The sequence below is a fragment of the Rhinopithecus bieti genome, unplaced genomic scaffold (genome assembly GCF_001698545.2).
Source record: "Rhinopithecus bieti isolate Rb0 unplaced genomic scaffold, ASM169854v2 scaffold_1618, whole genome shotgun sequence".
Classification (NCBI taxonomy): domain Eukaryota; kingdom Metazoa; phylum Chordata; class Mammalia; order Primates; family Cercopithecidae; genus Rhinopithecus; species Rhinopithecus bieti.
The window spans coordinates 1935733-1963675 of NW_016803937.1; the positions used below are offsets into that span (position 1 = coordinate 1935733).

At 50.4% G+C, this 27943-nt stretch overlaps 1 protein-coding gene across 8 annotated transcripts in view; it reads left to right on the forward strand.

Annotated features, from left to right (window-relative positions):
- The window catches only part of FBXO31 (F-box protein 31), a 55285-nt gene that overhangs the window by 5881 nt on the left and 21461 nt on the right, over positions 1-27943 (forward strand). The window contains exons 1-3 of one of the 8 annotated variants that reach the window (XM_017860275.1): positions 7531-7693; positions 16713-16784; positions 17922-18008. The exons of 1 other annotated variant lie outside the window; for it this stretch is intronic. In XM_017860275.1, coding sequence (XP_017715764.1) covers positions 7591-7693; positions 16713-16784; positions 17922-18008 — 262 coding nt within the window. In that variant the 5' untranslated portion in view covers positions 7531-7590. Of the gene's footprint in view, positions 1-7530; positions 7694-15038; positions 15420-16712; positions 16785-17921; positions 18009-27943 lie in introns of those variants that run through there. 6 more of the 8 variants (XM_017860280.1, XM_017860295.1, XM_017860311.1 and 3 more) reach the window with 6 other exon arrangements.

Consider the following 27943-nt stretch of genomic DNA (forward strand, 5'->3'; position numbering starts at 1 on the left):
ATATATATATATATATATTTATTTATTGACCATTTGGATTTATTTTATGTGTTTATCTTTCATTTTTGCTCCTTTTTTCCTATTACTGTTTCTTTGATTTGTGGATTTTATTTCTGTAACCTGGATAGATTTCTTTTTTTTTTTTTTGAGATGGAGTTTTGCTCTTGTTGCCAAGGCTGCAGTGCAATGGCGCGATCTTGGCTCATCGCGACCTCTGCCTTCCAGGTTCAAGCAGTTCTCCTGCCTCAGCCTCCCAAATAACTGAGATTACAGGTGTGCGCCACCATGCTTGGCTAATTTTTTGTGTTTTTAGTAGAGACGGGGGTTTCTCCATGTTGGTCAGGCTGGTCTTGAACTCCCAACCTCAGGTAATCTGCCTGCCTCGGGCTCCCAAAGTGCTGGGATTACAGGTGTGAGCCACTGTGCCCAGCCTAGATTTCTTTTTTCTTTTTTTTTTCATATACATGTTTTCTCTTTTTTCTTTCTTTCTTTTCTTTTTTTTTTGAGACTGGGTCTCCTTCCGTCACCCAGGCTAGAGTGTAGTGGGGTAATCACAGCTCACTACAGCCTCAGCCTCCCGGGCTCAAGTGATCCTCCCACCTCAGCCTCCCAAGAAGCTGGGAGTACAGGCGTGCACCACCACACCCAGCTAATTTTTTTGTATTATTTTGTAGAGATGGGGTCTCACTGTGTTGCCCCTGCTGGTCTTGAACTCCTGGACTCAAGTGATCCGCCCGTCTAGGCCTCCTAAAGTACTGAGATTACAGGTGTGAGCCACTGTATCTGGCCTGTTTAATATATTGCAAAACATTTCCTCATTGTTTACAGTCATTTGCTTTTCAACTTCATTTATAGTGACTTTGGCAAAATTTCCAACTTTTTTTTGGGACAGGGTCTCCCTCGTGATGTCACCCAGGTTGGAGTGTAGTGGCGCGATCACGGCTCACTACAGCCCTTGACTTCTCAGGCGTAAGTGATCCTCGCCTCCTGAGTAGCTGAGACTATAGGCACGTGCCAACACGCCTGGCTAACTTTTGTATTTTTTTGTAGAGACAGATTTTTACCATGTTGCCCAGGCTGGTCTGGAACTTCTGGGCTCAAGTGATCTGCCTGCCTTGGCCTCCCAAAGTGCTGGGATTACTGGCATGAGCCACCGTGCCCAGCCTAAAATTTCCAACTTTAATCAAAATTATAGATTTCAAACTCCATGCTTAAGTGATCAGTTTACACCCCAAAGTTAACGAACATGGTAGACAGCTAGATTTTCAGTTTCACGAGTTCACTGTGGCAGCTTTAATTCCACCTCATTTAGGTCAGGCATCAGACCGTGGGCAAGCCTGTGTGGTATTACAGGTGTCTTACTTTGTTAGTCTAATTGTGTTTGGAAATACAGATAGGAATAGTCGTATATGAGACAGATCTGGTCTTAGTTCTGTGAGCCCCGAAACTTCATCTTTCCTAACATTTGGTTATGGTGGATGCTGATAAGGTCAAGGGCAGGCCAGTTCAAGTGAGAAACAGGGCGGGCCCCAGCCTTGTGGGCAGGAGCAGAGCTTGGGCTGCCTGGGAGGTGCATGGTCCTTGCCCACCTGGCATCCTGGCAGGGGTATAAGGGTGGCTCCAGTTTTTAGTGTCTTGAGGGGTGGTGAGTGAGGCTGATTTCTGTGTTTACCAGCCAGTGTTTACTTGTCTGCTTTCTGTATTTATTTTCTTCTTTTCACAGATGTTGAATACTTTCTATAATTTAATAATGGGGTCGGGTGAGGTGTCTTATACCTGTAATCCCAGCACTTTGGGAGGCCAAGACGGGCAGATCTTTTGAGGTCAGGAGTTCGAGACCAGCCTGGCCAACATGGTGAAACCCTGTCTCTACTAAAAATACAAAAATTAGCTGGGCGTGGTTGCTCATGCCTGTAATCCCAGCTACTTGGGAGACTGAGGCAGGAGAATAGCTTGAACCTTGGAGGCAGAGGTTACAGGGAGCCAAGATCACACCACTGCACTCCAGCCTGGGCGACAGAGCAAGACTCTGTCTCAAAAAATAAAAGAAAAAAAAAAACTATTAAAAAATCAAATTTCAAACATCAAAACAACTTGGAATTATTTGATATAAAAGGAAGTAATTCAATATGCAGCATATTCTCTGAAGTCATCAGAGTGTTATAGCAGAGTTAACTAGTATTAATAATAATGTGCCTGAATTAACAATAAAAAAATACAAAAATTAGCTGGGCGTGGTTGCTCATGCCTGTAATCCCAGCTACTTGGGAGACTGAGGCAGGAGAATAGCTTGAACCTTGGAGGCAGAGGTTACAGGGAGCCAAGATCACACCACTGCACTCCAGCCTGGGCGACAGAGCAAGACTCTGTCTCAAAAAAAAAAAAAAAAAGAAAACTAAGTTTTCTAGAACAGAAAACAAGCAACAAAATGGGAGTGGGAAAAGGGAACCTGTGTCTGTCTTTTAATGCTTCAGAGAATTTTGGGCCATGACTGACTTTAGGGTGTGGGTGAGGCTTGCATGTTTAAGGCTCTTTCTAAAGGGATAGGATGCTTTGGCAGTAGGGGGCGGGGGAATACACTGGCAACTGGAAATGAGGTGGTTATTTATAATATGTTTGGTCAGTGAGAAGCTGAAGATTTCCAGTGTCCTGTTGGCAATAGTAAGTTGGTTATTTTTATACTACTGTGGCCTCTCTGGCCCCTGCATGTCAGAAGTGGAGTGACTCAGGCTAACGGTGGTGGCAGGGGCAGCTTGGAGCTGGTGGGTTAAATCTTCTAATAGTGTTTCTTTGGGCAAGTGAAGGGAGTTCCCACTGAAAGCCGTGTCTGTACTTCTGATGGTGGGACAGGCAGATCACAAATAAGGGCTCCTTCTCCGGATGGGAAACAAAGCCAAACCTACTCCAGCCTGCAGGGCCTGGCAGGGTGGGTGCGGGGCCCTTCTTTGATGTGTAGCCCTCTTGGCCTCTGGCAGCTCGTTGCCTGAGGACTCTAAGGAAGTCCTCACTTTCTGGGGTGCTGGGGCAGGGGCTGGCTGCCTGTCTTGCTTTGGCCCTGCCTGGGCTTGTTTTGGTTAGTCGTTGACTGTTTAGTTGATGTGTTATGAAATGCCAGCCCATTTTGGCACCGTTCATTTATTTATTTATTTCTTACTTGAGACAGAGTCTCACTCTGTTGCCCAGGCTGGAGGGCAGTGGCGTGATCTCGGCTCACTGCAACCCCCACCTCCTGGGTTCAAGCAATTCTCTGCCTCAGCCTCCCAAGTAGCTGGGATCACAAAGGCACACCACCGTGCCCAGCTAATTTTTGTATTTTTTGTAGAGCCAGGGTTTCACTATGTTGGCCAGGCTGGGCTTGAACTCCTGGCCTCAGGTGATCTGCCTGCCCCGGCCTCTCAAAGTGTTGGGATTACAGGCTTGAGCCACCGCGCCTGGCTGGCACTGTTCATTTGTGAGCTACTTCGTGAAGTCTGCCTAAAGCTGATATGCTTTGGAAATTCAGAGCTTCATTCTCAATCAAAGCATTCGAATAATAACAAAAGATTACATTTAAAAACAGGAGTGACTCAGGCGCATACTCCTCCCTGAACTCCGGAGAGCGAGGCCCACTAGCCAGCATGGTCCCTACGGTGCCCAGTTTTGAACTTAGAATTCATAGCTTGACATTTCCTCTGTGAATGGTAAATCCTTTAATGTTACGTGGAATAATATTTGTACAACATTCTTGTCCATTGTAAGCCTAGGGTGGGTCTAAATTTCATCGTCGCTAGAAATACCCTTTTCCTATACAGACAGTCGGACTTAGGACTGTTCGGCTGGCACGAGAGCGATACGCATTCGGCAGAAACAGCTGCGCATACCCATGCAGCCATTCTGTTTCCACTTTCAGTGCAGCCCCCAATAAGTCACGAGATAGTCAACGCTTTGTTATACAATAAAGTGATTTTCGATGATTTTGCGTAGCTGTAGGCTAAGTTAAGTGTTCTGGGCCCATTTAAGGTGGGCTAAGCTAAGCTGTGATGTGGCGTAGGTTAGGAGTAGTCAAGTAGTCAATGCATTTTCAACTTAACACATTTTCCTCCCCCCCCCCCCCTTTTTTTTTTTTTTGAGACAGGGCCCCACTCTACTCAGGCTGGAGTGTAGTAGTGTGATCATGGTTCACAGCAACTTTGACCTCCTGGGCTCGAGGAATCCTCCTGCCTCAGCCTGTGTCAAGCTGTTGGGACTATAGGCATGTGCCACCACGCCTGGCCACATTTTTTGTATTTTCTGTAGAGATGGGGTCTCACTGTGTTGCCCAGGCTGGTCTGGAACTCCTAGCTTCAAAGGAACCTCCTGCCTTGGACTCCCAAAGTGCTGGCATTACAGGCGTGAACCACCATGCCTGGCCTTCATATTTACAGTGGGTTTATTGGGATGTAATCCTGTCACAAGTTGAAAAGCATCTGTACTGTCTGATCTGTAGGATAAAAATGGGAAATTTAAAGCCAGTATTTAATGTTGTTTTTGAATGCAGAAGAAAGTGCTATTTTTGTTCTCTTTTGATTTGCTGATGCACAACATGAGAACTATGGCTGTGGTTAAACATGGCTGAAACTGAAGGGGTCATCTCGGGAAGAAGTTAAAGGGGCAAGTTAGTGGTTTAAAACTTGGCTTTAGGGCGTGGTGGCGCACACCTGTATTCCCAGCTATTCTGGAGGCTGAGGGAGGCTGGAGGAATGCTTGTGCCCAGGAAGTCAAGGCTGCAGTGAGCTTGTTCATACCGCTGCACTCTAGCCTGGAAGACAAAGTGAGCCCCCGTCTCAAAAAAAAAAAAAAAGTTTGGCTTCAGGAATATGTGTGTGTGTGTATATATATGTATATATATATATTTTAGATGGAGTCTTGCTCTGTCGCCCAGGCTGGAGTGCAGTGGTGGGATCTCGGCTCACTGCAAGCTCTGCCTCCTGGGTTCATGCCATTCTCCTGCCTAAGCCCCCAGAGTAGCTGGGACTACAGGCACCCGCCACCACGCCCAGCAATTTTTTGTATTTTTAGTAGAGACAGGGTTTCACCGTGTGAGCCAGGATGGTCTCAATCTCCTGACCTCGTGATCTGCCCGCCTCGGCCTCCCAGAGTGCTGGGATTACAGGCGTGAGCCACCGCGCCCGCCCATTAGGGGCTGTTTAAGATGGAGTAAAATAAGGCTAAAACCAGCTGGGCTTCATTCCCAGACGGTTAAGGCATTCTAACTTGTAGGAGGTTGGCACAAGCTACAGGTTGCTCCTTGCCGACTTGCCCAGGAGAACTGATTGGTTTCTAGAGGTCCTGGCGCTGCACACTCACTGATTCTGTGTGTAATGCGATGACATGATGCATCTGAGGGTCTGGGGTTTGTCTTTCTGACTGGAAAGGGCATGTACACACAGGACATCTTGGGATCTTGGAGCGGAACAAGTGTCCTCTCAAAAAACAAGTGTGTCTCTACTGTCTTTCCCCTTTCTGGGTCAGCGTCCTTTGACAGCGACACCATCCCTGGCCACCGGGGTGATGGAGAGATTAGCCAGGACTCATCAGGCCTTCCTGGCATGCGTGGAGGAAGAGGACGCGTCTGAAATCTCAGGAAGGTCCTGGGTGATAGGATTGTAGAGTCAGACTCACAGAAGGGTCGCGAACAGCGTCGCCGAGTGATTGTTTGTGCCCTTTGGGAAGGAGCGGTATCGGGGATGACCACTGCATCTCAGCGAGAGGGGGCTCCTTGGCCAGTGGGTGCCTGTCGTGGGTGCTAGAGGAGGGGCGTAAGGCCTGGCTGGAGGCGCCAGGCTTCTCAAGGCTCCTGTCCACATGGAGACTGTCATTGCAGGGATGAGACTGTTTGAGCAGGAGGCACGCTGGCTCAGTGGTCACCTCATTAGCACCTACATACTCTGGTGTTTGATAGGAGACGCCTGGGGGCTGTGCCCAGGCTTTCGCTTTTCCATTCCGTCCTGAGGGGATGCTGGCCACGGGAGTGTTTGCAGATCTGCTGCATTATTTAAAAACAGCAAGTTTTCCATGCAGTCAAGCTGGTGGCTGCAGAGCTGGGAGTGTTGGGGAGTGCCGGGTGCAGTTGGAGCGCTGTTCTTGGAGCCTGGGAGCACGTCCCCTCTGCCACCGCCAGCTCATTTCCTGTGCCTTAACTTCCTTTTTAGCCTCAGAAGCAGAAGAATTTAAGCCATATTTCCAACGGATTGTAATTATCCCCTAATTTAGCGCAAACACAAACGCTGTCTTTCCAATCAGTGTCGTCTTTTGGTTTTATTTGGAAAACTGAGTGTAAAGCGGGTAGGTCACCAGCCAGCAGGTCCCTCAGCACTTGCCGCCCCCTCTGCTCCCAGCTTCCCTCTCCTCAAGGGGAGCTGAGGCCCGGCAGTGTCCCAGGGGCCACAGCGTCTGCCTCTGCCTGTTCCACAGGGCCCTCTCCCTTGGATTCCCCGCCTGCATGCCCGGGGTCACCCCACTGGCTCCTCAGTCATCCCCACCCACAGGCTCCTATTCCCCTGGGTCTGGCGGTTGGTGGCTGGCGCAGCCCTTGCAGCTGAAATCTGCAGTGCCGACTGCAGTCCCTGGTGTTGAGTGCCCTGGGGCTGGGTGAAGTTCTCTCCGTGCTCAGGCACCTGCCAAGTTGCCCCAGACGGCCTCTTAGCGTGGTGCCTTTCTCAAGTGGTGCTTTTGCGAGGATGATGCCAAGTGCCTTCTTACTGCAGTCCCCCCTAGTGCCAGTGCCGAGCACAGAATAGTGACTCTCTGTGTTCCTGTCCCTCCTGTCCCAGTGTGCTGAGTGCGGGCTTGGCCATGCTGGCCAGGGTGCACCTCCAGTCCTCTTCGTCTTCCCTTCCCAGGGTTTGGGGGTGCTCATGAAGCAGATGAGTCTTCCCCGGGCCCCTGAGAGGGAGGGGAGAGTGGGACGGGGACAGTAAGGGCTCTTCCAAACCACGCCCGCCAGAGAGACGGACTAGATGCAGGCCGCATTTGGGCCTGTGCTGCAGGGATGGGGTTTCCAGTAAGGGCCACCACTCAGCAGTGAGCTCTGTTGGACAAGAAGACCATGTGCAGAGGTTGGTGACCCCTGGCAGTTGAGTCACAAGAGGACGCAGCTTCAGCGTAGCTGGACTCAGGTCAGGTCACTGGGCTGTTTTGTTCCCCTTGGCAAAACAGCTTTTAAATAGCTTTTTTTTTTTTTAAATGTTTCTTATTTATTTTGAGATGGAGTCTCATTCTGTCATCTGGGTGACAAAGTGAGACTCTGTCTCAAAACAAGAGAAATTTGTGAAAATGGTCACACTGTGGAAAACAGTATTACAATTCCTAAAAAATTTAAACTTAGAAATACCTCGTGATCTAGCCATTCTCCTTCTGGGTATATACCCCCCAAAAAAAGAAAGGAAGGGACTCAGACATTTTGACACCTCTGTCCGGAGCAGTTTTGTTCACAGTAGCCAAAAGGCGGAGGCATCCCGAGTGCCCATCCATGAATAAACGGATGAACACGGTGTGGTCCCCGCAGGGTGGAACGCGATCCGTTCTTAAGAAGGAAGGAAATCCTGGTGATGCGCGGAGCTGAAGGACATTATGCTTAGTGAAATCAACAGTCACCAGAGGACAAGTACGGCATGGTTCCACTCAGAGGAGGCGCCTTGGAGTAGTCAAAAGCAGAGAGACAGAAAGCAGGATGGTAGGTGCCGAGGAAGGGGCTGGGGAAATGTGGAGGTGCCGCTCAGTGGGGACAGAGTTTGTTTGGGAGGGTGAAAAGGTTCTACGCGTGGATGGCGGAGGCGGCCGCACAGCGATATGAAGGTACTTAGTGTCCCTGAGCCGTACGGTCCACAGTGGGTAAAATGGTAGCTTTTATGTTTATTTTTACCATGATAACAAAACTAAATTGCCATTTCAAGTATTCCAATCAGAAAATTTCCTCTCACATGAGCAAGTGAAACAAATAAAAAAGAAAAATAATAAAGGCCGGGTGCAGTGGCTCACGCCTGTAATCCTGGCACTTTGGGAGGCCAAGGCAGGCAGGTCACTTGAGGTCAGGAGTTTGAGACATGGTGAAACCCCGTCTCTACTGAAAATACAAAAATTGGCCAGGTGTGGTGGCGGGCACCTGAAATCCCAGCTACTCGGAAGGCGGAGGCAGGAGACTCGCTTGAACTTGGGAGGTGGAGGTTGCAGTGAACTGAGATGGCGCCACTGCACTCCAGCCTGGGCAGCAAGAGTCAAAAAGACAAATAAACAAAAAACAAAGAAAGCATCTAAATTAATTCCTTAGCAATCAGAACAGCTGCTTTGCTAGATTTTGCCAACTGCCAGTCATGTTGGACTGAGGTTATCTGTTCCTCTTTCTGAAACTATTAAGGTAAATAATTACCAAGAACGCTTCCTCTTATAAAGGCAAAAAAAAAAAAAAAAAAAGGAAGTAGGTTACTAAGGAAACTTTTAGCGAGGACACTGCGTTAACAGCCTGCAACACTGAACCTGTTGCCTGGAAGCGGGTAGGCAGCACAGGTCATGCTGGCCGTCTGGAGTTGGGTTGGATCTGTGCAGCAGGGTGGGAGTTAACACTTGCCATTCTTTCTGGAAGGAAGGGTGCGTGGTTGCTGGAAAGGACACTGGCCTGAAAGCTGTGTTAAGGGCAGTTTCCCTTGATGACTTATGAGAAGGTTTGTAGAACCATAAAAGGATGTGTAATTGTTCTTAACCCCTGTGTTTTCAAATACTTTTTTCATCATGTGGAAAATTCCTTACAGGAGCAGTTGGGTCAGAATGACATTTATTCTCCTCTGGTTCATTTGTCGTGACCTTTTGATGACAGCAGGAAAAACCCACTAAGGATTGTTGTATTCATTAGCACTGTGCACATCGTTTTGCTTTTCTTCTGAATTTTAATGGCATTTTTGTGGATGCTTTATCAAGGTCTGGAGTTCATCTCCTACTGGGTATTAGCAGTGCATTTGCTGGTGAGGTATCCAGAGAATGATGGTGGCCCTGGGCTCTGTCGATGTGGCTATCCTAGCTAAAAACCTTGGACTCATTCAGAAGTCCAAGCAGTTAATAAAAGGCTAAATGCATTGTTTCTGTCAGGTTAGGGGATGCTCTGGGTTCAGTGAAAATTCATGAAACTAAGTCACCAGCCTTCAGCAATCTGAGCAAAGATAAACTGCCTCAGGAACAGTGTTGATGGCTTGCAGAGGACTGGCTTATGACTTCAGGCAGCATAAACAACAAGCACAAATGGGTGAGTTTTCCAGTGTCCGCCCATCTAGCCATGGGCGCAGGGAATCAGAGCATCTTGCCTGCAGCGTTAAGGCAACTACGAAAATGCGTAGTGTCGGAGGAGAGGCACCCTCCGTCCAGACTGCTTTGTCAGTGAGGTGTCATGTGCACTAGTGGCATCTGGAACCTGGAAAGGGGCTGTCCTTTAAACCACACAGCAAACTGAACCTCCAGTCTCATTATGCAGTAGCTAACGAATTTGAAGTGCATCATTTGTGTGAGAAGAGGACAGAGTATTTATGGAGAGTCAGAGGAAGCAGTGACAGCTGACTGGTGGGTCTCAGGAAAAGCCACCTGATCATCAGGGCACTGGCAGAACCGCCCCCTGCCCCTGGGAATCTTGATGTGCTTCAGTGGTTTGGGGGGATGGTGCCCCCTGGGGAATCTTGATGTGCTCCAGTGGTTTGCAGGGGTGGTGTGGAGCTCGGCTCAGTGAGAGCACGTAGGCCAGAGGAAGAGCCACCTGATTATCAGGACACTGGCAGAACCCCCTGGGAATCTTGATGTGGTTCAGTGGGTGGGGTTGGTGCGGAGCTCGGCTCAGTGACAGCAGCTAGGCCAGTTGTTATTATTTCCTGACTTCAGTGAATGTGACCTGCTGAGCTGGCCTGAGGGTGAGTGATCTGCAGAGATACTGACAACCCACAGTCCCTCAGATTGACAACCTGTGTTACATGCAAGTATCATTTTATCCCTGCTTTGGATTCACAAACATCATATTTCTGTTTTTTTTCTTTTTTCTTTTCTTTTTTTTTTTTTTGTTTAGACAGAGTCTCACTGTGTTGCCCAGGCTGGAGTGCAGTGGCTTGTCACTCACAGCGACCTTGAACTCCTGGGCTCAAGAAATCCTCCCACATCAACCTCTCAAAGTGCTGGTGTTAGAGGTGTGCCACTGCACCTGGCTAATTTTTTAAAAAAATTTTGTAGAGATGGGGTCTCACTGTGTTGCTCAGATTGGTCTTGAACTCCTGGGTTCAAGCAAGCCTCCTGCCTTGGCCTCCCAAAGTGCTGGGATTACAAGTGTGAGCCCTTGTGCCCGTCTTGTTGGTTCTTTTTTATTTTCCACGTTGCTATTTCGGAGGTCGCCAGAGAGTGCTCCATCTGCCCCTAGATATGTGTGCCCCTGTCTTTGCAGAAGAGTGTACATCACACTCCCAGCAGCCGGCCTGTCTGCCCTCTGCCTCCGCTCTCTCCATGTAGCAGCCCATTGTGGATGATCCTGTTGGCTGGAGCTCTTTTGTTCAGTTTTTTTCCAGCAACTGTGGTACATAAATATTTTCCCGTTTGTCCTCAGTGGCAATCTCTGTGCCCACTCCTTTCCTGGAAGCTGGCTTTCCAGTCTTGCTCCCTGGCTGTTTCCAGGTGACCCTCCCATGCCTCCCTCTGCCTCCCAGCTCTGCCCTGCCGGCTCTCCCACACCTGGAGTGCTCAGGGCCCTTCGCACTCTGTCTGGGCGTTTCCAGGCCTCTGCTCTGCCCTGATCCTGCCTGCTGTGTTCACCTCTGCCTGGGTCCTTGCCACCACAGCCATGGGTGTTGCCTCCTAGGAGGTGTTTTATGTTAAGGAGCCTTTTTTTCCCCTAACTAAACTAAATATAGGATTTATTAAAAAATTGCAAGGAAGGGCAGAGAGTTCCCATATGCTCTGGTTTCCCCAGTTGTGAGCATCTTCTGTTAGTATGGCATATTTGTCACAGTTAATGGACCGATAGTGATCTGTTATCCTTAACGACGCCTGCACTTGATTCAGATTGCCGCAGTTTTCACTCACATCCTTTTCCTGTCCCAGAATCCTGTCTGGGAGCCCCCGTGGCATTTAGTCCTCGCACCTCCTCTGCCTCCTCTGGGCTGTGACAGTTTGTTAGACTCTGGTTGGTTTTGGTGACGTTGACCGATTGGTTTTTTGTTTTGTGTTTTTGAGTTGGAGTCTCACTGTCGCCTAGGCTGGAATGCAGTGGCGCAATCTTGACTCATGGCAACCTCCACCTCCTGGATTCAAGTGATTCTCTTGCTTCAGCCTCCTGAGTAGCTGGGATTACAGGCTCCTGCCGCCACACCCGGCTAATTTTTGTATTTTCAGTAGAGACGGGGTTTCACCATGTTGTTGGCCAGGCTGTTCTTGAACTCCTGACCTCAAGTAATCTGCCCGGCCTCCCAAGGTGCTGGGATTACAGGTGTGAACCACCGTGCCCGGCTTACACCCAGCGTTTTTCATACAGTTTTTTCATATACTGTCAACTAAGAGAAAACTGTATTTTGCTCAGAACTTTCCCGGAAGCTGTTTGGAAATGCATGTTGCCATGGCAGCGCTGAATATGGTGGGCTGCATGGGCAGAGATGTTAGCAGCCTGTGCAGGGCTCCTCCAGCCATCCCAGGTATCTTGCTGAGATGCTGATGCTGATTCAATGGGTCCGGGTGGGGCCTGGGACTCCCTGCTGGGCTCCCAGGGATGCTGTGCTGCAGGTCCTTGGACCACGCCCAGAAGCGGCCAGGCTCTGCTGAAGTCTCACCTGAGCGTCACATGGCAAAACGCACCTTGATGGATTTCTGTATTCCTTCCTGTTACAATTAGGGCAATGTTAATTGTCTACAATTGTGTATAGAATAGTTTCTTTGCTTTCATGAGGATCTAGGAGGTGTTAGTAAGTATTTGTTTTAAGGAGTGGGATTGGTCTGAGGGGTTGAGAGCCACTGCCTTGCCAGGGAGCTCACTGCCCCTGCAGAGGAGTGTTTTGAGGCTCCCCTCCGCCTGCAGCAGAAATCCTGACCCGTTGGCCTGGCCCAGAGATTCATTCCACCTGCCTCTGTTTACCTCCCTCTACTCCTAGTTTGAATCTCGCCTTAAAGCAAATTGGTTTTCTCCTTCTGTCATCACTGCAAAGACCCTTATATCCTCACAGAAAATGCTGTAATTATTGGGTGGTCTGCCTGATATATCTATAGATCTATATATTTAAGAGACGGAGTCTCGCTCTGTCACTCAGGTTGGACTGCAGTGGTGTTATCTTGGCCCACTGCAGCCTCCACCTCCTGGACTCAGATGATCTTCCCACCTCAGCCTCCTGAGTAGCGGGGACCATAGGCGTGTGCCACAATGCCTGGCTAATTTTTGTATTCTTTGTAGAGATGGGCTCTCGCCATGTTGCCCAGGCTGGTCTCGAACTCCTGAGCTCAGGTAATCTGCCTGCCCTGGCCTCCCAAAGTGCTGAGATTACAGGTGAGCCACCAGGTAAAATGTTTTGTAATCTGCGAAGTGAAACTACATGATGGTGCTAGTTGTGGGAGTTCCTCCCAGAGTTCACTGTAGCTGATAAGTCATAACTAGTGGTTGTACTGCATTCTGGAGGGCTGTGGCCTGGGGTGACAGGTCCCTCAGTCTGATGGGTGGGCAGTTAGACGTCCCCGCCCAGGCCTCTGGTTCAACCGAAGTAGTTGAGTTGAATCTCGGTTATTTGCTAGATTCTGACTTCCACACTGACAGTGCTCCCGACTTCTGGATAATGAGGGAGTCAGTGTGAACTGCCTAGGGTCGGCGTGCGTCGTGCACCCCCTGTGCCTCCCCACTGCCCACCTGGCCATCCAGGGCCTCTCGGCTCCTTGAGTGCTCACTAGGTGCCCTGTGATTCTTCAGGGCAGAGTCTAGCAGCTGCATGGAGCACACAGGCCCCTTTTGAGCTTCGAGCTGTGTCCTGGTGACACGTTTCCCTGGGGTCAGCCCTCCTGTGTGGTGAGGCGCCTTGCGGGATGAGCTCTGCGGCCTGGTGGAGTCCCTGTTGCCGCACTTTGTCTGCAGCCCCTTCCTGGTTGGCTGACTTGACAGAAATAACTGGACTCCTGTGATCACTTGGAAGGACAGACTGTGTTGTATCAACATAACCGAAATAAGATTGTAATGGAACAGGAGGTGGGGCGGCTGCCAGCCTGCGGCCACAGCTCTCACCCCGCCAGCCCTGCCCTCCCCGTCCTTGCTCTGCGTCAGCACCTGTCCCCTTCCCCCTCGCGTTTGTAAACATTTGCTGGCGAATATTCTTTTTTCTCCAACTAGAATCGTAGGCTGTTGACAGCTTGGAAGGGGGAGTTTACGGATGATCCGGTCCAGGTCCTTTAACTTACAGATGAAAAATGAAGGTGCTGCTCCCGTTATTTGTGGCACAGACTGTCTTTTTTTTATCATTTGCCTTTTTCATCCACAGCTCAGTGTTGGTTTTGCTGAGAGTCCCTCTCAGCAGACTCTCACAGAGTCCCTGTGCGATTCTCTGATCATTCTTTAATTTCCCTGTAGCACTTCACCATGTAGCAAGACATTTTCATTAAAAACCTATATATTCCTGCCATTCTAGCCAGTCACCTTGGACAATTGGAGAGCTCGTCTAAAACAAAATTCTCTGGAGGCAATTGCAGAATTTTCCTCATTATCATTCTATCATTGACAAATTTTCACTGAAGAAATTCTTACCAGTCCTTGGTCCTGCTTGGCAGGCAAGCGTCAGATGCCCCAAGTCACCCAGGAGGCCCATAGACCATGAGGCAAAGGAGATGAGCCAGTGTTGTTTTTTTTTTTTTTTTTTTGAGGCAGAGTCTTCCTTTTGTTGCCCAGGCTGGAGTGCAGTGGCGCGATCTCGGCTCACCACAACCTCCGCCTCCCGGGTTCAAGCGATTCTCCTGCCTCAGCCTCCCGAGTAGCTGGGATAACAGGCATGCACCACTATGCCCGGCTAATTTTGTATTTTCAGTAGAGATGGGGTTTCTCCATGATGGTCAGGCTGGTCTCGAACCCCCGACCTCGGGTGATCCGCCCACCTCAGCCTCCCAAAGTGGTGGGATTACAGGCTGAGCCACCACATCTGGCTTTTGTTTTATTTGTAACTCCCACCTGGTGTTGGTTTTTTCTCTGTCATTATTAGCAGGAGTCAGCCTGGATGGTTGTCAGAGCAGCTCCTGGGCTGCTTCATGCTGCATCTCAGCTCCTCATCCCTGGCCCTGACTGAAGGGAAGACAAAGGTCCTGGTCCCCAGACCTGTTTGCAGTGAAGACAGGGGTCCCTGACTCCCCTGGTCATAACAACAAAGTAATTGATAAGTAAATGTTTAAACTCTGGCCATGCACAGTGGCTCACGCCTGTAATCCTAGCACTCTGGGAGGCCGAATCACTTGTGGTCAGGAGTTGGAGACCAGCCTGGCCAACATGGTGAATTGAAACCCCATCTCTACTAAAAATACAAAAATTAGCCCAGCATGGTGTTGTGCGCCTGTAGTCCCAGCTACTCAGGAGGGTGAGGTAGGAGAATCACTTGAACCTGGGAGGCGGAGGTTGCAGTGACCTGAGATTGCACCACTGCATTCCAGCCTGGGTAACAGAGTGAGACTCCATCCATCCATCCATCCATCCATCCATCCATCCATCCGTCAATCAATGTATGTATGTGTGTATGTTTTACCTGTAGCCACTACACTACAGCCTGGGCAAAATAGTGAGACCCCCCCACCTCTAAAAAAAAAAAAGATAATAGTGACTACATGTTGAAATGATAATAATTGGTTATATTGAGTTAAATAAAATATAACCATGAATTTGACCTGTTTAATTGTTCCCTTTTTGATGTGGCTGCTAGGAAATGTCGATGCTGTTTGTGGCCCACATTGTGTTTCCATCGGGGCAGCCCTGGCCTAGATCCGGGATCAGCAGCTCCCTGGGCTCTGCGGGAGCTCTGCAGTGACTCACTCTTGTCATTCCTGTTTCTTTCTCCAAAGAACTAAAATGCATCTCCTCGCTGGGTGTGTTCGTTCGGGGACCCACTCTGGGCACTCCTCACTGGAGCCTACTGGATTTAGGATGTGGTTTCCCAGATCCTCCCACTAAGGGGGACCCGCAGGCCTCCTGAGAGGAGACGCAGGCCGTCCGGGAGCCTGGGATTCAGAAGTGGAGGCAGGGGACATGCTGTCAAGGCAGGAGCCTGCACGGCTCCACTGGAAAGAGGTTTGCTGAGTAGCAGCTACCTCGTCTCAACGGCTGTCTCCACCTTGTCTGCTTCTCGAGCTTTACTTTGAGTACTGTCAGTGCTTCCAGTTAGAGAAGGATTTGGGGTAATAGCATCCGTGTTACTGACAAGAAGGGACGAGGCCTCCGGGTGAGTAGGGCTTATCAAAAGGCACGTGATGGGGGGCAGTACTTTGGTTCTGTTTTTTACTTTGTTCCTGTATCATGACTGCTGAGTGAGCTCTGATGGCCACCAACCTCACTGGGCCCCGGTTTCCCTCTCTGCCACAGGGCAGGGTCCTGACCTTCAAGGTCACTGTCAGGCTCTCATGCCTGCACAGGGCATAACACAGTCAGTGTGAGCTGCAGTGGTCCGTGTGGAGACCCAGCCACCCCGTCCTGTCTCCTGTGTTGTGCCCCTGCCACATTCTCACTGCGAAGGAAGCTTTTTGATCTAGGCTTCAATTTTTGGTCCCAGCTGACCATAAGCTCGAGTTCCTTCGTGGAGTCACACCACCTCTCCGCACTTGTTTTCTCTGTTGAGAAAGTGGAGACGACAGTGGTGCCTCTCTCATGGGCCTGCTGTAGGATGCAGTGAGGTGATGCCCAGCATGACTTGGCATAGTACACAGCATGTGGAAAGCTCAGAATGCAGGTATCGCCAGTGGCAGCCCTTGGCCCATGTGCAGTTCTGTGGTTGTGTGGATTAGCCCCTGGTGGTCTTTCCTTTCAAAGGCTTGCGGAGACCCAAGCTGAAGGACCTGGGATTTTGCTTGGGATGTGCTGGGTGTTGGTGATTGTGAAAAGTGGAGCTGTGGTGGGGTGGGAGTAGGGGACAGAGAGGAGGGTGCTGTCAGCAGGTGAGGATGTGAGGACAGGGGAGGGGGGAGGTGTCCAGGAGCCCTTCACTGGGCCCTGGCCAAGGCTAGCCAGTGGAGAAGGGACAGTGTTCACCCCTTCCCCCATGTCTTGCACGATCCCCTCCTGGCCTCGAGCTGAGTTGAACACACAGGCAGCACAGGGAAGTATATGGGGTGGACTGGCCTCTGGCACTGTCTGGACCCTAACACCAGTGGTGACCTTGTTTCCATGGAAACGTGGCACTGTGTCCAGACAACTGAATTCTGCCTCACCTTGTTCATAAACTAGGGATTGTCTGATGTTGGTTTGTGTGGTTAGGCTTCTCGAGCTTATTAGAATAGACAATGCAGATTATTATTTTGTAAAGGGTGACATTGACTAAAAGAGAATAATGTCTTCATTGGTGAACAAGGGTGTTGACTGAATGTGGAGAAATCAGTGAAATCTCCACAGTGACGGATGTACTCTGGAGATGGGGCTGAGGCTAGGTGTGCACCTCCCTTGCCAGCCGTCAGCAACCTGCCCATGTCTGTCTCATTAGGACTTGTTGATCTTAAATTTCTGCAAATGTTTCTTGTTACAGAGTACGGTGTTTGTGAAAACTTGCGGAAGTTGGAGATCACAGGCGTGTCTTGTCGGGACGTCTACGCGAAGCGTGAGTGAATCTATTTGTTATCATCCGTGATTAACTTCCTACCAGAAGCAGACAGTGCACATCAATGATAAATAATAAAAGTGATTTAGTCCATACTTTTGTTTTCTCAGAAACCATCTTACAGTCACATTTTGAATACAGCACTGGTAGTAACAGCGCTAAAATTGAGGGAGGGGACACTCTGTTCTCCGTTCTCCCATTCTGGATACTAGTGTCTTTTATGAGGCATAGAGGCCCTTTAGAGCTGAGAAATGTAGGCAGCCACCAGAGCGACTTGGGTGCTCCTGGAGCTGCCTGTTTCTCTGGTTTCTGGGCCTCCAGCCTTCAGGATGGGACTGCCTATGGTGATTGGGAAATGCAGCTGTGGTGCCTTCCATCCAAGCACCCAGGTACGGAGAGGCGGCCCCCCTTCTGAAGTTCTCCTTCCCTTCGGTGTTCTGTGGGCAGGCTGAGCCTCCCAGCCCCGTTTCATGTTTCTCTGGCTCCCCTGCTTTCCGGAGTCACCTGTGACATTCACCGAGCAGGCAGAGGCTCCTCGGCCCCAGGCTGTCTTCCCACAGGTGTTTCTTCAGTGCCGGGGCTTTCACATTTCTTGCTCATTGGATGAAACTCCTGGCTTTTTTTGATGGTCAGAGGCTTTCTATGCGTGTCTCATACCACAAGTTTTCATCTTCTGACTGTTCTTTGAGCTTCTTTTCTTTTTTCTTTTTCATTTCTTCAAGGCAGATGCTCTTTGAGTTTCTTAAGCCACTTGGGCCATATCATCTCAAAGACAGTCATCTCATATGCTCGCCGGCCAGGACACCTGCCCTCCCACCTCCTGAGCCCCGGCGAGCTGTGGCCCGGGGCCTGCCTAGCGTGTGCTGGCCGCGGGAAGAGCGTGATTGAATGTGGAAAGGATTCCCAAGGTTGCTGCCACCATGAGTTTCTGGTGGCATCACTTATGGAAGGAAAACGTGTCACAGGGTTCTCTCCAGCAGGTTTCTCAGAGCCGCCTCCCTGTGTCCTGGGTGGCTGCGTAAACATGAGGGGATTGTATCACACTGGTGAGGGGCGGGCATTGGGTCGTATGCACGCTGTTTGCACAGTCCTGAAAAGGGAGCCATCCTTAGCCCTTTCCCTGCTGTGTCTGTTCAGGTATAAACCCTCGCGTGAAGTCGGGACGTTTTGTGAAAATTCTCCCTGATTATGAGCACATGGCGTACAGAGACGTTTACACCTGCCGTATGTACCTCCTGCGAGCTTTGGCTTTTGTGGCAGCCAGCACGGCCAAGAACTGCATGGGGAGGGCCCCTTATTCACACACGGGACGGCTCTGGTCCTGGAGCAAGCAGACCTCTTGGCTTTTTGTCATCCTTTTCACGTTCACTTGCCGCAGCGTGGCTCCGGTTTGGCTGTGACAGAGATCACATCTGTGGGTGGGACCCAGGCCACATTTGGGTCACCTTTCTGCAGTGGTTTCTGGGTAGTACCAGTCGAGATCACTGTAATGCACGTTTTCACATTTATCATTTATTGAGGAGCTACTGCGAAAATTCGTGCCGAAGCAGAGAGGAATGAACGGTAGAAGCTTTAAAACTTTTATTCTAAAGTGAAATATGAATAGTTGACTTCTGAGTTTTATTAGTCACATTTTAATAGCCTATGTGAATTAAAAATCACATATGCATATACTCTCAACAGACAAGTACAGGTAGCAACAGTGGACTCCTTTTTTTTTTTTTCTTTTTTTGGAGACGGTCTCTTTATCACCCAAGCTGGAGTGCAGTGTCACAATCTCAGCTTGCTGCAACCTCTGCCTCCTGGGTTCGAGTAATACTACCACCTCAGCCTCCCAGGTAGTAAGGATTACAGGCGTGCACCACCACACCCAGCAATTTTTTTTGTATTTTTAGTAGAGACGGGGTTTCATTATGTTGGCCAGGCTGGTCTTGAACTCCTGACCTCAAGTGATCTGCCCACCTCGGCCTCCCGGAGTTCTGTGATTACATGCCTGGCCAACAGTTGACTCTTTAGAACTTGATTCTTTTTGGCCAGGCGTGGTGGCTCATGCCTGTAATCCCAGCACTTTGGGAGGCTGAGGCAGGTGGATCACCTGAGGTCAGGAGTTCGACACCAGCCTGGCCAACATGGTGAAGCTCATCTCTACTAAAAAGTACAAAAATTAGCCAGGTGTGGTGGCAGGTGCCTGTAATTCCAACTACCCAGGAGGCTGAGGCGGGGGAATCACTTGAACCTGGGGGGTGGAGGTTGCAGTGAGCCGAGATCACGCCACTGCACTTCAGCCTGGGTGACGAGCGAGACTCTTGTCTCAAAAAAAAAAAAAAGAACTGAATGCTTTTGATGGAGCTCTGGAAACTTTTCTAAGCCACAGTCATAGGAATTTAATGTTGTCTCCACTTTTGTTTGGAGACAGGGTCTTTCTTGTTGCCCAGGCTGGAGTGCAGTGGCACAATCACAGCTCATTGTATGCTTGAACTCCTGGGCTGAAGCGAGCCTCCTGCCTCAGCCTCCCTAGTAGCTGGGACTAGAGGCGTGTGCCACCATGCCTGGTTAGTTTTTCAGCTTTTTGTAGAGACGGGGGCCTCACTGTGTTGCCCAGGTTGGTCTTGTACTCCTGGGCTCGCTCAGTCCTTCCGCCCTGGCCTCTCAAAGTGTCGAGATTGCAGGTGGAGCCATCACACCTGGCCTGTTTCCGCTTTTTATTGGCTCAGAGTGGTTGAGTGGTGATGGAGACAGTGAATTTCAGCTGTCCAGGAAGAGACTGAAAACACCTGCCTGCACTAAAAGCCGTGTTGCAGATTCTTGAGGCTCGTGGAGCCCCTACTATTGCTCTCCATCCATCAGGTTGCCCATGAGTCTGCATGGCCTGTTGGGAGCAGACCTACATCTTAAGTTTCATAAATGCCCAATTTCCGGAAACACCTACTGAAAGCAGAAAGAATAAGAGTCGTTCCCAGAATTTCTCTGAACATCCTGCCAGATCTCAGCAGACTGCTGCAGTTGGGGAGCCTGGTCCCACTTTACCGAGAGGACCTTCCTGAAGTTGGCACGCAGGTGCCTGGATTTGGTTAGCACGCTTCAGGGTGGTGTCTGAACGCTTTACATGCCTGCTAACAACACTGCCTTGTTGAGGTGAACTGTTCAGCTGAGTGGAGTTCAGAGCCAAAGGACCTCTCAGCAGTCTGTGGACAGGGAACACGGCGCTGGAAGGGTCCAAGGTGGAAAAGGAGGGGTGGGCATCGTTTGAAGACATTTGTGCTGTTCTAGACTGACCAGTCCTTCCTCTGAGCAGTCAGCGAGCAGAGCCCTGGGAGGGGACGGTCAACTTGTGAGCATTGACAAGAACAGTCTCTCCTCGGTGCCGACATGAATGTGCTGGCTTTTCCCTTTCCTGTCCTGTCTCCCCTCCCCTCTGTTTCCTGACAGAGTCTCAATCCGTCACTCAGGCTGAAGTGCAGTGGTGTGATCTCGGCTCACTGCAACCTCTGCCTCCCGGATTCAAGCAGTTCTCGTGCCTCAGCCTCCTGAGTAGTGGATTACAGGCGCCCACCCCCACACCCATCTATTTTTTGTATTTTTAGTAGACACAGGGTTTCGCCATGTTGGCCAGGCTGGTTTTGAACTCCTGACCTCAGGTGATTGGGCAAGGGCTCTTCAATACAAGGGGACAAGCACTGAGAGGCTCCTCATGTTGCATGTCTGTCTCATAGTTTCTCTGGAATGTACACTGTGGACTCAGGATGGAATTCTGACCAGCCTCTGGGGAGGCTGCACAGCCAGGGCCTAGCAAGTCTCCAGAGTTGCACTGGGGGCAGGGGACATTCCTTTTGTCCCCGAGGCAGGTGGAGGGAAGCTTCATGCAGCTTATGAGGAAAAGATCTCCTCCCCATGTTGCCGGGCCGGCCTCTCGAGCATCCAGGCTGGGCAGCCTCATATTGTGATGTGGCACCAGTTGCTTCAAGTGGCCGGCTTTATCATAGGCGGGTTTTGATTGACGTACTGTTGTTCTGCTGAAGTTTGAGTGTAGTTATAAAAACACAAAGTCATTGTAGAAAACTTGAAAAATTTGGAAAATAACAATGAAAAGCAGCAGTTCACCATGGGTTGCATTTCTCTTCGGACATACTTAAATGGTGACTGGTCTCTTAGCTCCATGACCTACTAGAATATCAGGGAGAAAAAGTTCTTATGTGTGAAAAAAGAAAGCCAGTTTCAGCAGCCTCAGCCTGACGCCTGTGATGTGTCCGTGTTTTCAGTATTCAGGTGCTCTCAGCGTGTCTTAATGGAGAGCAGCTCAGCATTTGTTCTCACAGCAGCACACCTTTTGGAATAGTCTGCCCTGATGGGCTTCTGAGTATTTTGGGGCCACGCGTGGCTTGTGTTTCCATCATGCATGTGGGCCATTAACTGTTCGTGTTGAGGTCCTCTGGACTTTGTGCGGTGGGCCCAACATCTTATTTTATTTTATGGTAGAGATGGGGGTGTCGCTTTATTGCCCAGGCTGGTCCCAAACTCCTGGCTTCAAGCAGTCTTTCTTCTTTGGTCTCCCAAAGTGTTGGGATTACAGGCGTGAGCCACCACGCCTGGCCGAGCTGACATCCCTCAGTGTAGGACTGTCCTGGAACAAACCCATGCGGTAGAAGCTGGGATCCTAATGTTGAGTAGTAGATTTTTTTATTTTTATTTTTTTTGAGATGGAGTCTCTGTCACCCAGGCTGGAGTGCAGTGGCGCGATCTCTGCTCATTGCAACTTCCGCCTTCCGGGTTCAAGCGACTCTCCTGCCTCAGCCTCCCGAGTAGCTGGGATTACAGGTATGTGTCACCACGCCTGGCTACTTTTTGTATTTTTAGTAGAGATGGGGTTTTGCCAGTTTGGACAGGCTGGTCTCAAACTCCTGACCTCAGGTGATCCATCCACCTCGGCCACCCAAAGTGCTGGAATTACAGGCGTGAGCCAGCGTGGCTGGTTTGTGGAGTAGTTTTGTGACCTCAGAGTCACTACTTTTGGGGTATCTTTTCTCTTTCTTTTTCCTTGGGCGCATGAGGTTGCCTGGTGCTCTGGATAATGAGCATTTGTAAGGTGTTGGGAGTGTTAAGCCTGTTGTCCTGACAGCAGTTCTAATACATCTCCTTCTCTGCACATTGGTGAAGCCAGTCAAAGTGCATTTTTGGGTTTTTTCGGAGACAGGATCTTGCTCTGTTGCCCAGGCTGGAGTACAGTGGCACAGTCATGGCTCACTGCAGCCTTCATCTCCCTGGGCTCAGATGATCGACCCCAGCTCCTAGTTAGCTGGAATTACAGGTGCGTGCCACCACGCCTGGCTAATTTTTCCATTTTTTTTGTAGAGACGAGGTCTCCCTGTGTTGCCCAGGCCAGTCTGGAACTCCTGGTGTCAAGTGATTATCCCGCTTCAGCTTCCCAAAGTGTTGAGATTACAAGTGTGAGCAGTGGATCGGGCCCTTTCTGCGCCAGCATTCCTTTACCCTAACGTGCTCATGACTGCATAACATCCTGATTACTTCTGCAGAGGGCCACATTCTGAGGTTCCAGGGCACATGAATTTTGGGGGAGACCACTCAGCCCAGCCTCCACGGTAACGGAGACTCTGTGGGTAAAGGTATGGGTCCTGAGGCGAGGGGGGCGTCTTGAACCACCTAGGCAGGCCTTGTGTCATCACAGGGTCTTTGTACAAGGGGCGCCCTGGGTGGGAGTAGGAGTGAGAGGCAGGAGAGGCTGCATGTGGCTCTGAAGGTGGAGGAGGGCCCAGGAGCCGAGCAGGACAAGGCCGGGAGTGGACCCCCGCAGCCTGCAGGAGGCAGCAGCCCTGGCCACGCCTCAGCTGATGGAAAGATAGCTCACGTTCATCCGTTTTCTTCCGTAGAGTCCCCTGAGCAACACAGGCCAACACCTTTAGTTAGGGGCATCCACCCACAAAATCTCCATCCCCGCCAGTCCCCTGGCGTGGAGTCCACCTGTGGCATGTGGGCCGAGGTTCAGGGACTCTGAGTCAGGACGGGTGTGCGCCAGAACCCAGGCTCTCCCAGATGTGCTGGCACCTGGGCCGGTGCTGGAAGGAGAAAGTGTAACCCCACCTTTCACGATCCATTCCCATTTGGCTTCATTTTCAATTCATTTTGGGAGCGTTTATGCCGGGGCTCCCAGGGCAGATAGATGCCTACTTTCAGTGCCTGCAATTAGAGGAATGCGTTCACCTCCAAAGATTATTCTGACGTTTTCCAGGCTCTACTGTGAGGCCAGCCAGATCTGTGCTCCCAGAGTGGGGTCCTGGACAGCAGCCTCCATGTATTCTGGGAACTTGTTGGACGCAGCTTCCCTGGCCTCCTCCCATGCCTGTTGTGTCTGGACCGCCGGGCTGGGCCTGAACAGGCCCTCTGAGATTCGGGTGATACTCAAGTTTGTGGACTTCTGGCCTGGATTATTTTCTCTCTTTTTAGCCTTTACTCAGATATTAACAATTTTTTTTGGTTACGTTACTTTCTTTTTAATAAGGGTTAAAATCTTAAAGGTCTCAGCATTTGGTAATCTTCTACCAGATGTTAAAATGACTTTTAATAAGACGTGGTGGTGTCTTTATTCACATTTTCATCTTTTAAATCATCTGTTTAATTTTGGGTACTGAAAAAACTAACGTTCAAAGCAGAAATAAGGTTGTTGGTTTTCCTATGTAATTGTTTAGCCTCCTAGATTGTCAGAGAAGCATTTCTTTCTTTATAACTGACAGGTGATAATTGTATGTATTACGTCTTAATAGGGCCGTGTGTTGTGTTGACATCTGTGTATGTTGTGGAATGATTACCTTGCACTGGGCTTCTCAGCCTGGCCACACATCACAGTCACCTGGGAGCTTCTCAGAAACCCTGACAGGCCCACCACCCCACCCCCCATCCCCCTGCGGATTCACTTGGCTGCCGTGGAGCCCGGCGCTGACGTTTTCCCGTGTCCCTAGTGATTCTGACGTGCAGTCAGGGTGGAGAGCCACTGTACAGACAAAGGAAGATCCTCTCTCCCTGTGAAACTGATATATATATATATATATGTGTATTTTTTGTTGTTGTTGTTGAGACAGAAACTCGCTCTGTCATCCAGGCTGGAGTGTGGAGTGCAGTGGTGTGATCTTGACTCACTACAACCTCCGCCTCCTGGGTTCAAGCGATTCTCCTGCCCACGCCTTCCAAGTAGCTGGGATTATAGGCGTACACCACGACACCTGGCTAATTTTTGTATTTTTAGTAGAGATGGGGTTTTGCCATGTTGGCCAGGCTAGTCTTTAAACTCCTGACCTCAGGTGATCCACCCGCCTCGGCCTCCTAAAGTGCTGGGATTACAGCGTGGGCCACCGCGCCTGGCCCTGTCCCTTACTATTTCATATGGGAAGATAATGTGGCAGCTGCCCAAAAGTGAGCCCTCGAAGTGGCCTGGGCTTGCGGGAAGGCGTGACCATCTGCTGCCCTTAACTGAGACACTCAGGAGCCTTGTGGGGCACTGAAGTGCAGGGAGCATTGTTCCTGGCTCCTTTTTTCCCCCCTCCCCGAGCCCACTTTAGGGAGGACTGGGTCCTTTGAATTTAGAAAGATCTGCATCTAGATGACATGTTTATAATAAAAATGGTGAGGCATTAGGGTATAGCAGTCACGCTCATGCTCCTATGTGTCCAGCTGTGCTCTTGACGATTCGAACGGGAGCTTAATTCCTATTTAAATCCATGGGTTCATCTCTTGAATGAATACATTTGCTTGTGCGATAGCTGTGCTTCGTAAGGACTCTTTTTAAACTGTGTGTTCTCAGACACAGGCTTTGCGATTCCACGAGAAGTCTGTGTCCCCTCTGGGTCTGCGCGCTGGCAGCCCATCTGGCCACGCTGTTTCTCTGACTCACCTTGGGATGGTTTCGGTGTCTGTTGTAGACTAAAGGAGTCGGCATCTGGTCAGCAGAGGCCGTTGCTTCCAAAGTACAGCGAAGGTGTCACCGCTTTGACCAACATGCAGAGCTTAAAGATTCAGGGAAGATGTCCCTTTAGAACTGGCATCTCGGGACGCTGCTGGGTTTTTATTTCAGAAATGCTGCTTTTCAGCACAACAGGGAACTCCCACTTTGGGATTGCCAGGCGTCTGAGGCAGGCTCGTTGGGCAGTGTTCTTAGCAGTTAAAGCGGGAGCTGAGGGGAGGGGGAGAGGAGGAGAGAGCACCATGCTGAAGAGTGTTTTTTTCCCCAGTATTTCGTGATGAAATTTTGAAAACAAAAGTTGGACGAGTTGTCCAGTGAACTCCCATTTCATTATCACCCAGCTGCCCAGCTGTCCATCCCTGCAGACATCCGTGGACTTACTTTCTGATGCATTTCACACTTGGAGGCATCAGTACATTTTACCCCTAAATGCTTCAGTGTGCATTTCATTGTCAAGGTCAATGTGACCGTAAAGTGACAAGACCGGCTTGACTGTATCCTGTAAATGGGCTCCGAGGATTGTTCTGAAAGAGGTGTCTGTGTGTGGGGTGGCTGGCAGCGGCCTGCACAGAGCCCAGGCTCATTTAGGAACTTCCTAAACGATGGTCTGGGCTGAACCCTGGGAGCTGTTGGTGGAGTCCAGCATCCTCTCCAAAGGCTCGAGAGGTTTCTTATTCCCTGTACCCTAGATCCAGGTGGCGACCTCCTTGCTGCTGTCCTGGCTTTCTTGCCCTCCCTGCTCCATCTTCCTCCCTGTGGTCTGGAGTGGTCTTGCCACTCCAGTGCTCAGAAACCCCTGTGGCCCCCACTGCCTGCAGAGCCCTGAGACCCTGCCCATTCGCTCAGTCCCACATGCTCACGCAAGCAGACACAGGTGCAGGATAGCAAACGTGAACCATGTTCATCAGCATGTTGACTGCACATGTGGTCTCTGAGCGATGGGATTACTGGTGAGCTTTAGGTTTCCTTTTTCCAGATTGTCTTCGGTGACTGTGTATGTGTTGCTTTTGAAATAAGGGGGACTTTTTCTTTTTTTTTTGAGATAGGGTCTTGCTCTGTTGCCCAGGCTGCAGTGCAGTGGCACAATCATAGCTCACTACAGCCTCTGCCTCCTGGGCTCAAGTGATCTTCCCACCTCAACCTCCTGGGTAGCTGGGACCACAGCGCATGCCACCACACTGGGCTAATGGAAATTTATTTTTAAAAAATAGCTGACACGGTTGATTTTTTTTTTTTTCCCGAGATGGAGTCTTGCTCCGTTGCCCAGGCTGGAGTGCAGTGGCGTGGTCTCGGCTCACTGTAGCCTCTGCCTCCCGGCTGAAGCGATTCTCCTGCCTCAGCCTCCCAGTAGCTGGGATTATAGTCACCTGCCACTACGCCTGGCTAATTTTTTGTACTTTTAGTAGAGACAGGGTTTCACCATGTTGGCCAGGCTGGTCTCAAACTCCTGGTGATCTGCCTGCCTTGGCCTCTCAGAGTGCTGGGATTATAGGCGTGAGCCACCGTGCCCAGCCTCCAGCTGAAATTTTAATCTGCAGGCCCATGACATTTTGTCCTCTGTCCCAACCTGCTCCATAATCCCTGACTTCCACGCTTGGGTCAGCTGCCACTGGGGCTTCCTGGGGATTATATTTTATTTTATTCATATCTCATTCTGTTCGTTCGTTTTCATTGCACTCGTCTATTAAAATTTGGAGTATCACTGGCTGCTCTCACCTCTTCATATGGACTTTGGAATCATTTTGTTAAATTATTTTTTAAAACCTGTGGATTTGAGTTGGAATGACATTATTGATGATTAGCTGGGTGTGGATTTGTGTTGGGATGACATTATTGATGATTAACTGGGTGTGGATTTGAGTTGGGGTGACATTGATTATCTGGGTGTGGATTTGAGTTGGGGTAACATTGATGATTAGCTGAGTGTGGATTTAGGTTGGGATGACATTACTGATGATTAGCTGGGGGAGTTTTTGTCTTCACAGTGTTTTCTCCCCATGTACGAATGTTTCCTGTCTCTGCCTTTACTGAAGTCTTGTAAAGCTGTGAGTGGACTTACGTGCCTCCTGCTGCTGAGGCCTGGTCTGCTGCTCCTCCCACTGAGTGAGCGATGCTTCTGCTGGGTTGCTGTGTACTCCCTCATTACCCGCCTTGCTGAGAGCTCAGTCGTTCTGTGGGACCCAGGGTTTGCGGGAGCTTTCCAGGTACACAGGTGCCAGGCGTGCTCCTCCACCCTGCGCTGGTCTTGCCTGCTGCTCTCTTGGGTGTCCCGGGTAAATGCAAGCCCCCCGCTCATAGGCATCCCTCATATGATGGCTCCCAGCACTTTCTGTCCCACCGTTAGGGGCCCTGGGACCTGTTCTTCCAGTGACCCAGATGGGTGAGGCTATAACAGCCCTGGCCGGCTGCCTCTGCCCTTTGGTGACCGTGATGGGGAGGTGTCAGCAAAGCACCCTTTGTGTTGACTCCTCCTCCTGCCAGGTCTGTACTCTACCCGGTCACCCCGTCTCCCTCGGACCATCCCCCAGATCAGCTGCTATCCCCAGGCCCTACCATCAGGGGACCCAGGCCTGGTCAGGGAAAGTCGCTGGGTGCCACATTCTCCCCCATCGTCCCGCTCACTGCTTCTTTATGGGTAAGGCTTCCTGAATGACGGGAACTAACGGTAGTGGTGAAGGCGAGGCGGGTTCATCAGGCATTTAGCAGCCAAGGGGTGGGCTCATGAATGCAGATACAGTGTGGGGGCAGGAGAGGAGCTGGGCTGGGCTGACCTGGGAGGCTGAGGCTGATGGAGAGCGGGCAGGTAGGGTGGAGAGGCAGGAAGGCTGGTGGCAGTCACATTGCTGAGGGCCTAGAGCCTGGCCAGGGAGCTGTGGAGAGAGGCAGTGGATGGGCTGGGGGTTCAGGCCTGCCTGGAGGGGAGGCAGCTGGCGCAGTGGCCCATACCCCATGGGGTGAAGGCCAGGGCAGGGTCCAGGGGCGGCTTTGAGGGTGACCTGGAGCTGCTCAGGAAGTGAGATGGCTCAGCCTGACCTGCCCATTGACTGGCAAGGAACAGGACGGAGAAGTTGCGTTCTGGGCCTTCGGTGAGTGTGACATTTTCATTGTTGACGTAGCTTTGAAGATCTGATTGCTTAGGACATGCCTTGTAGCGCTACCAGCGTCTTAGCATTTGGCAGGTGTAGTCCAG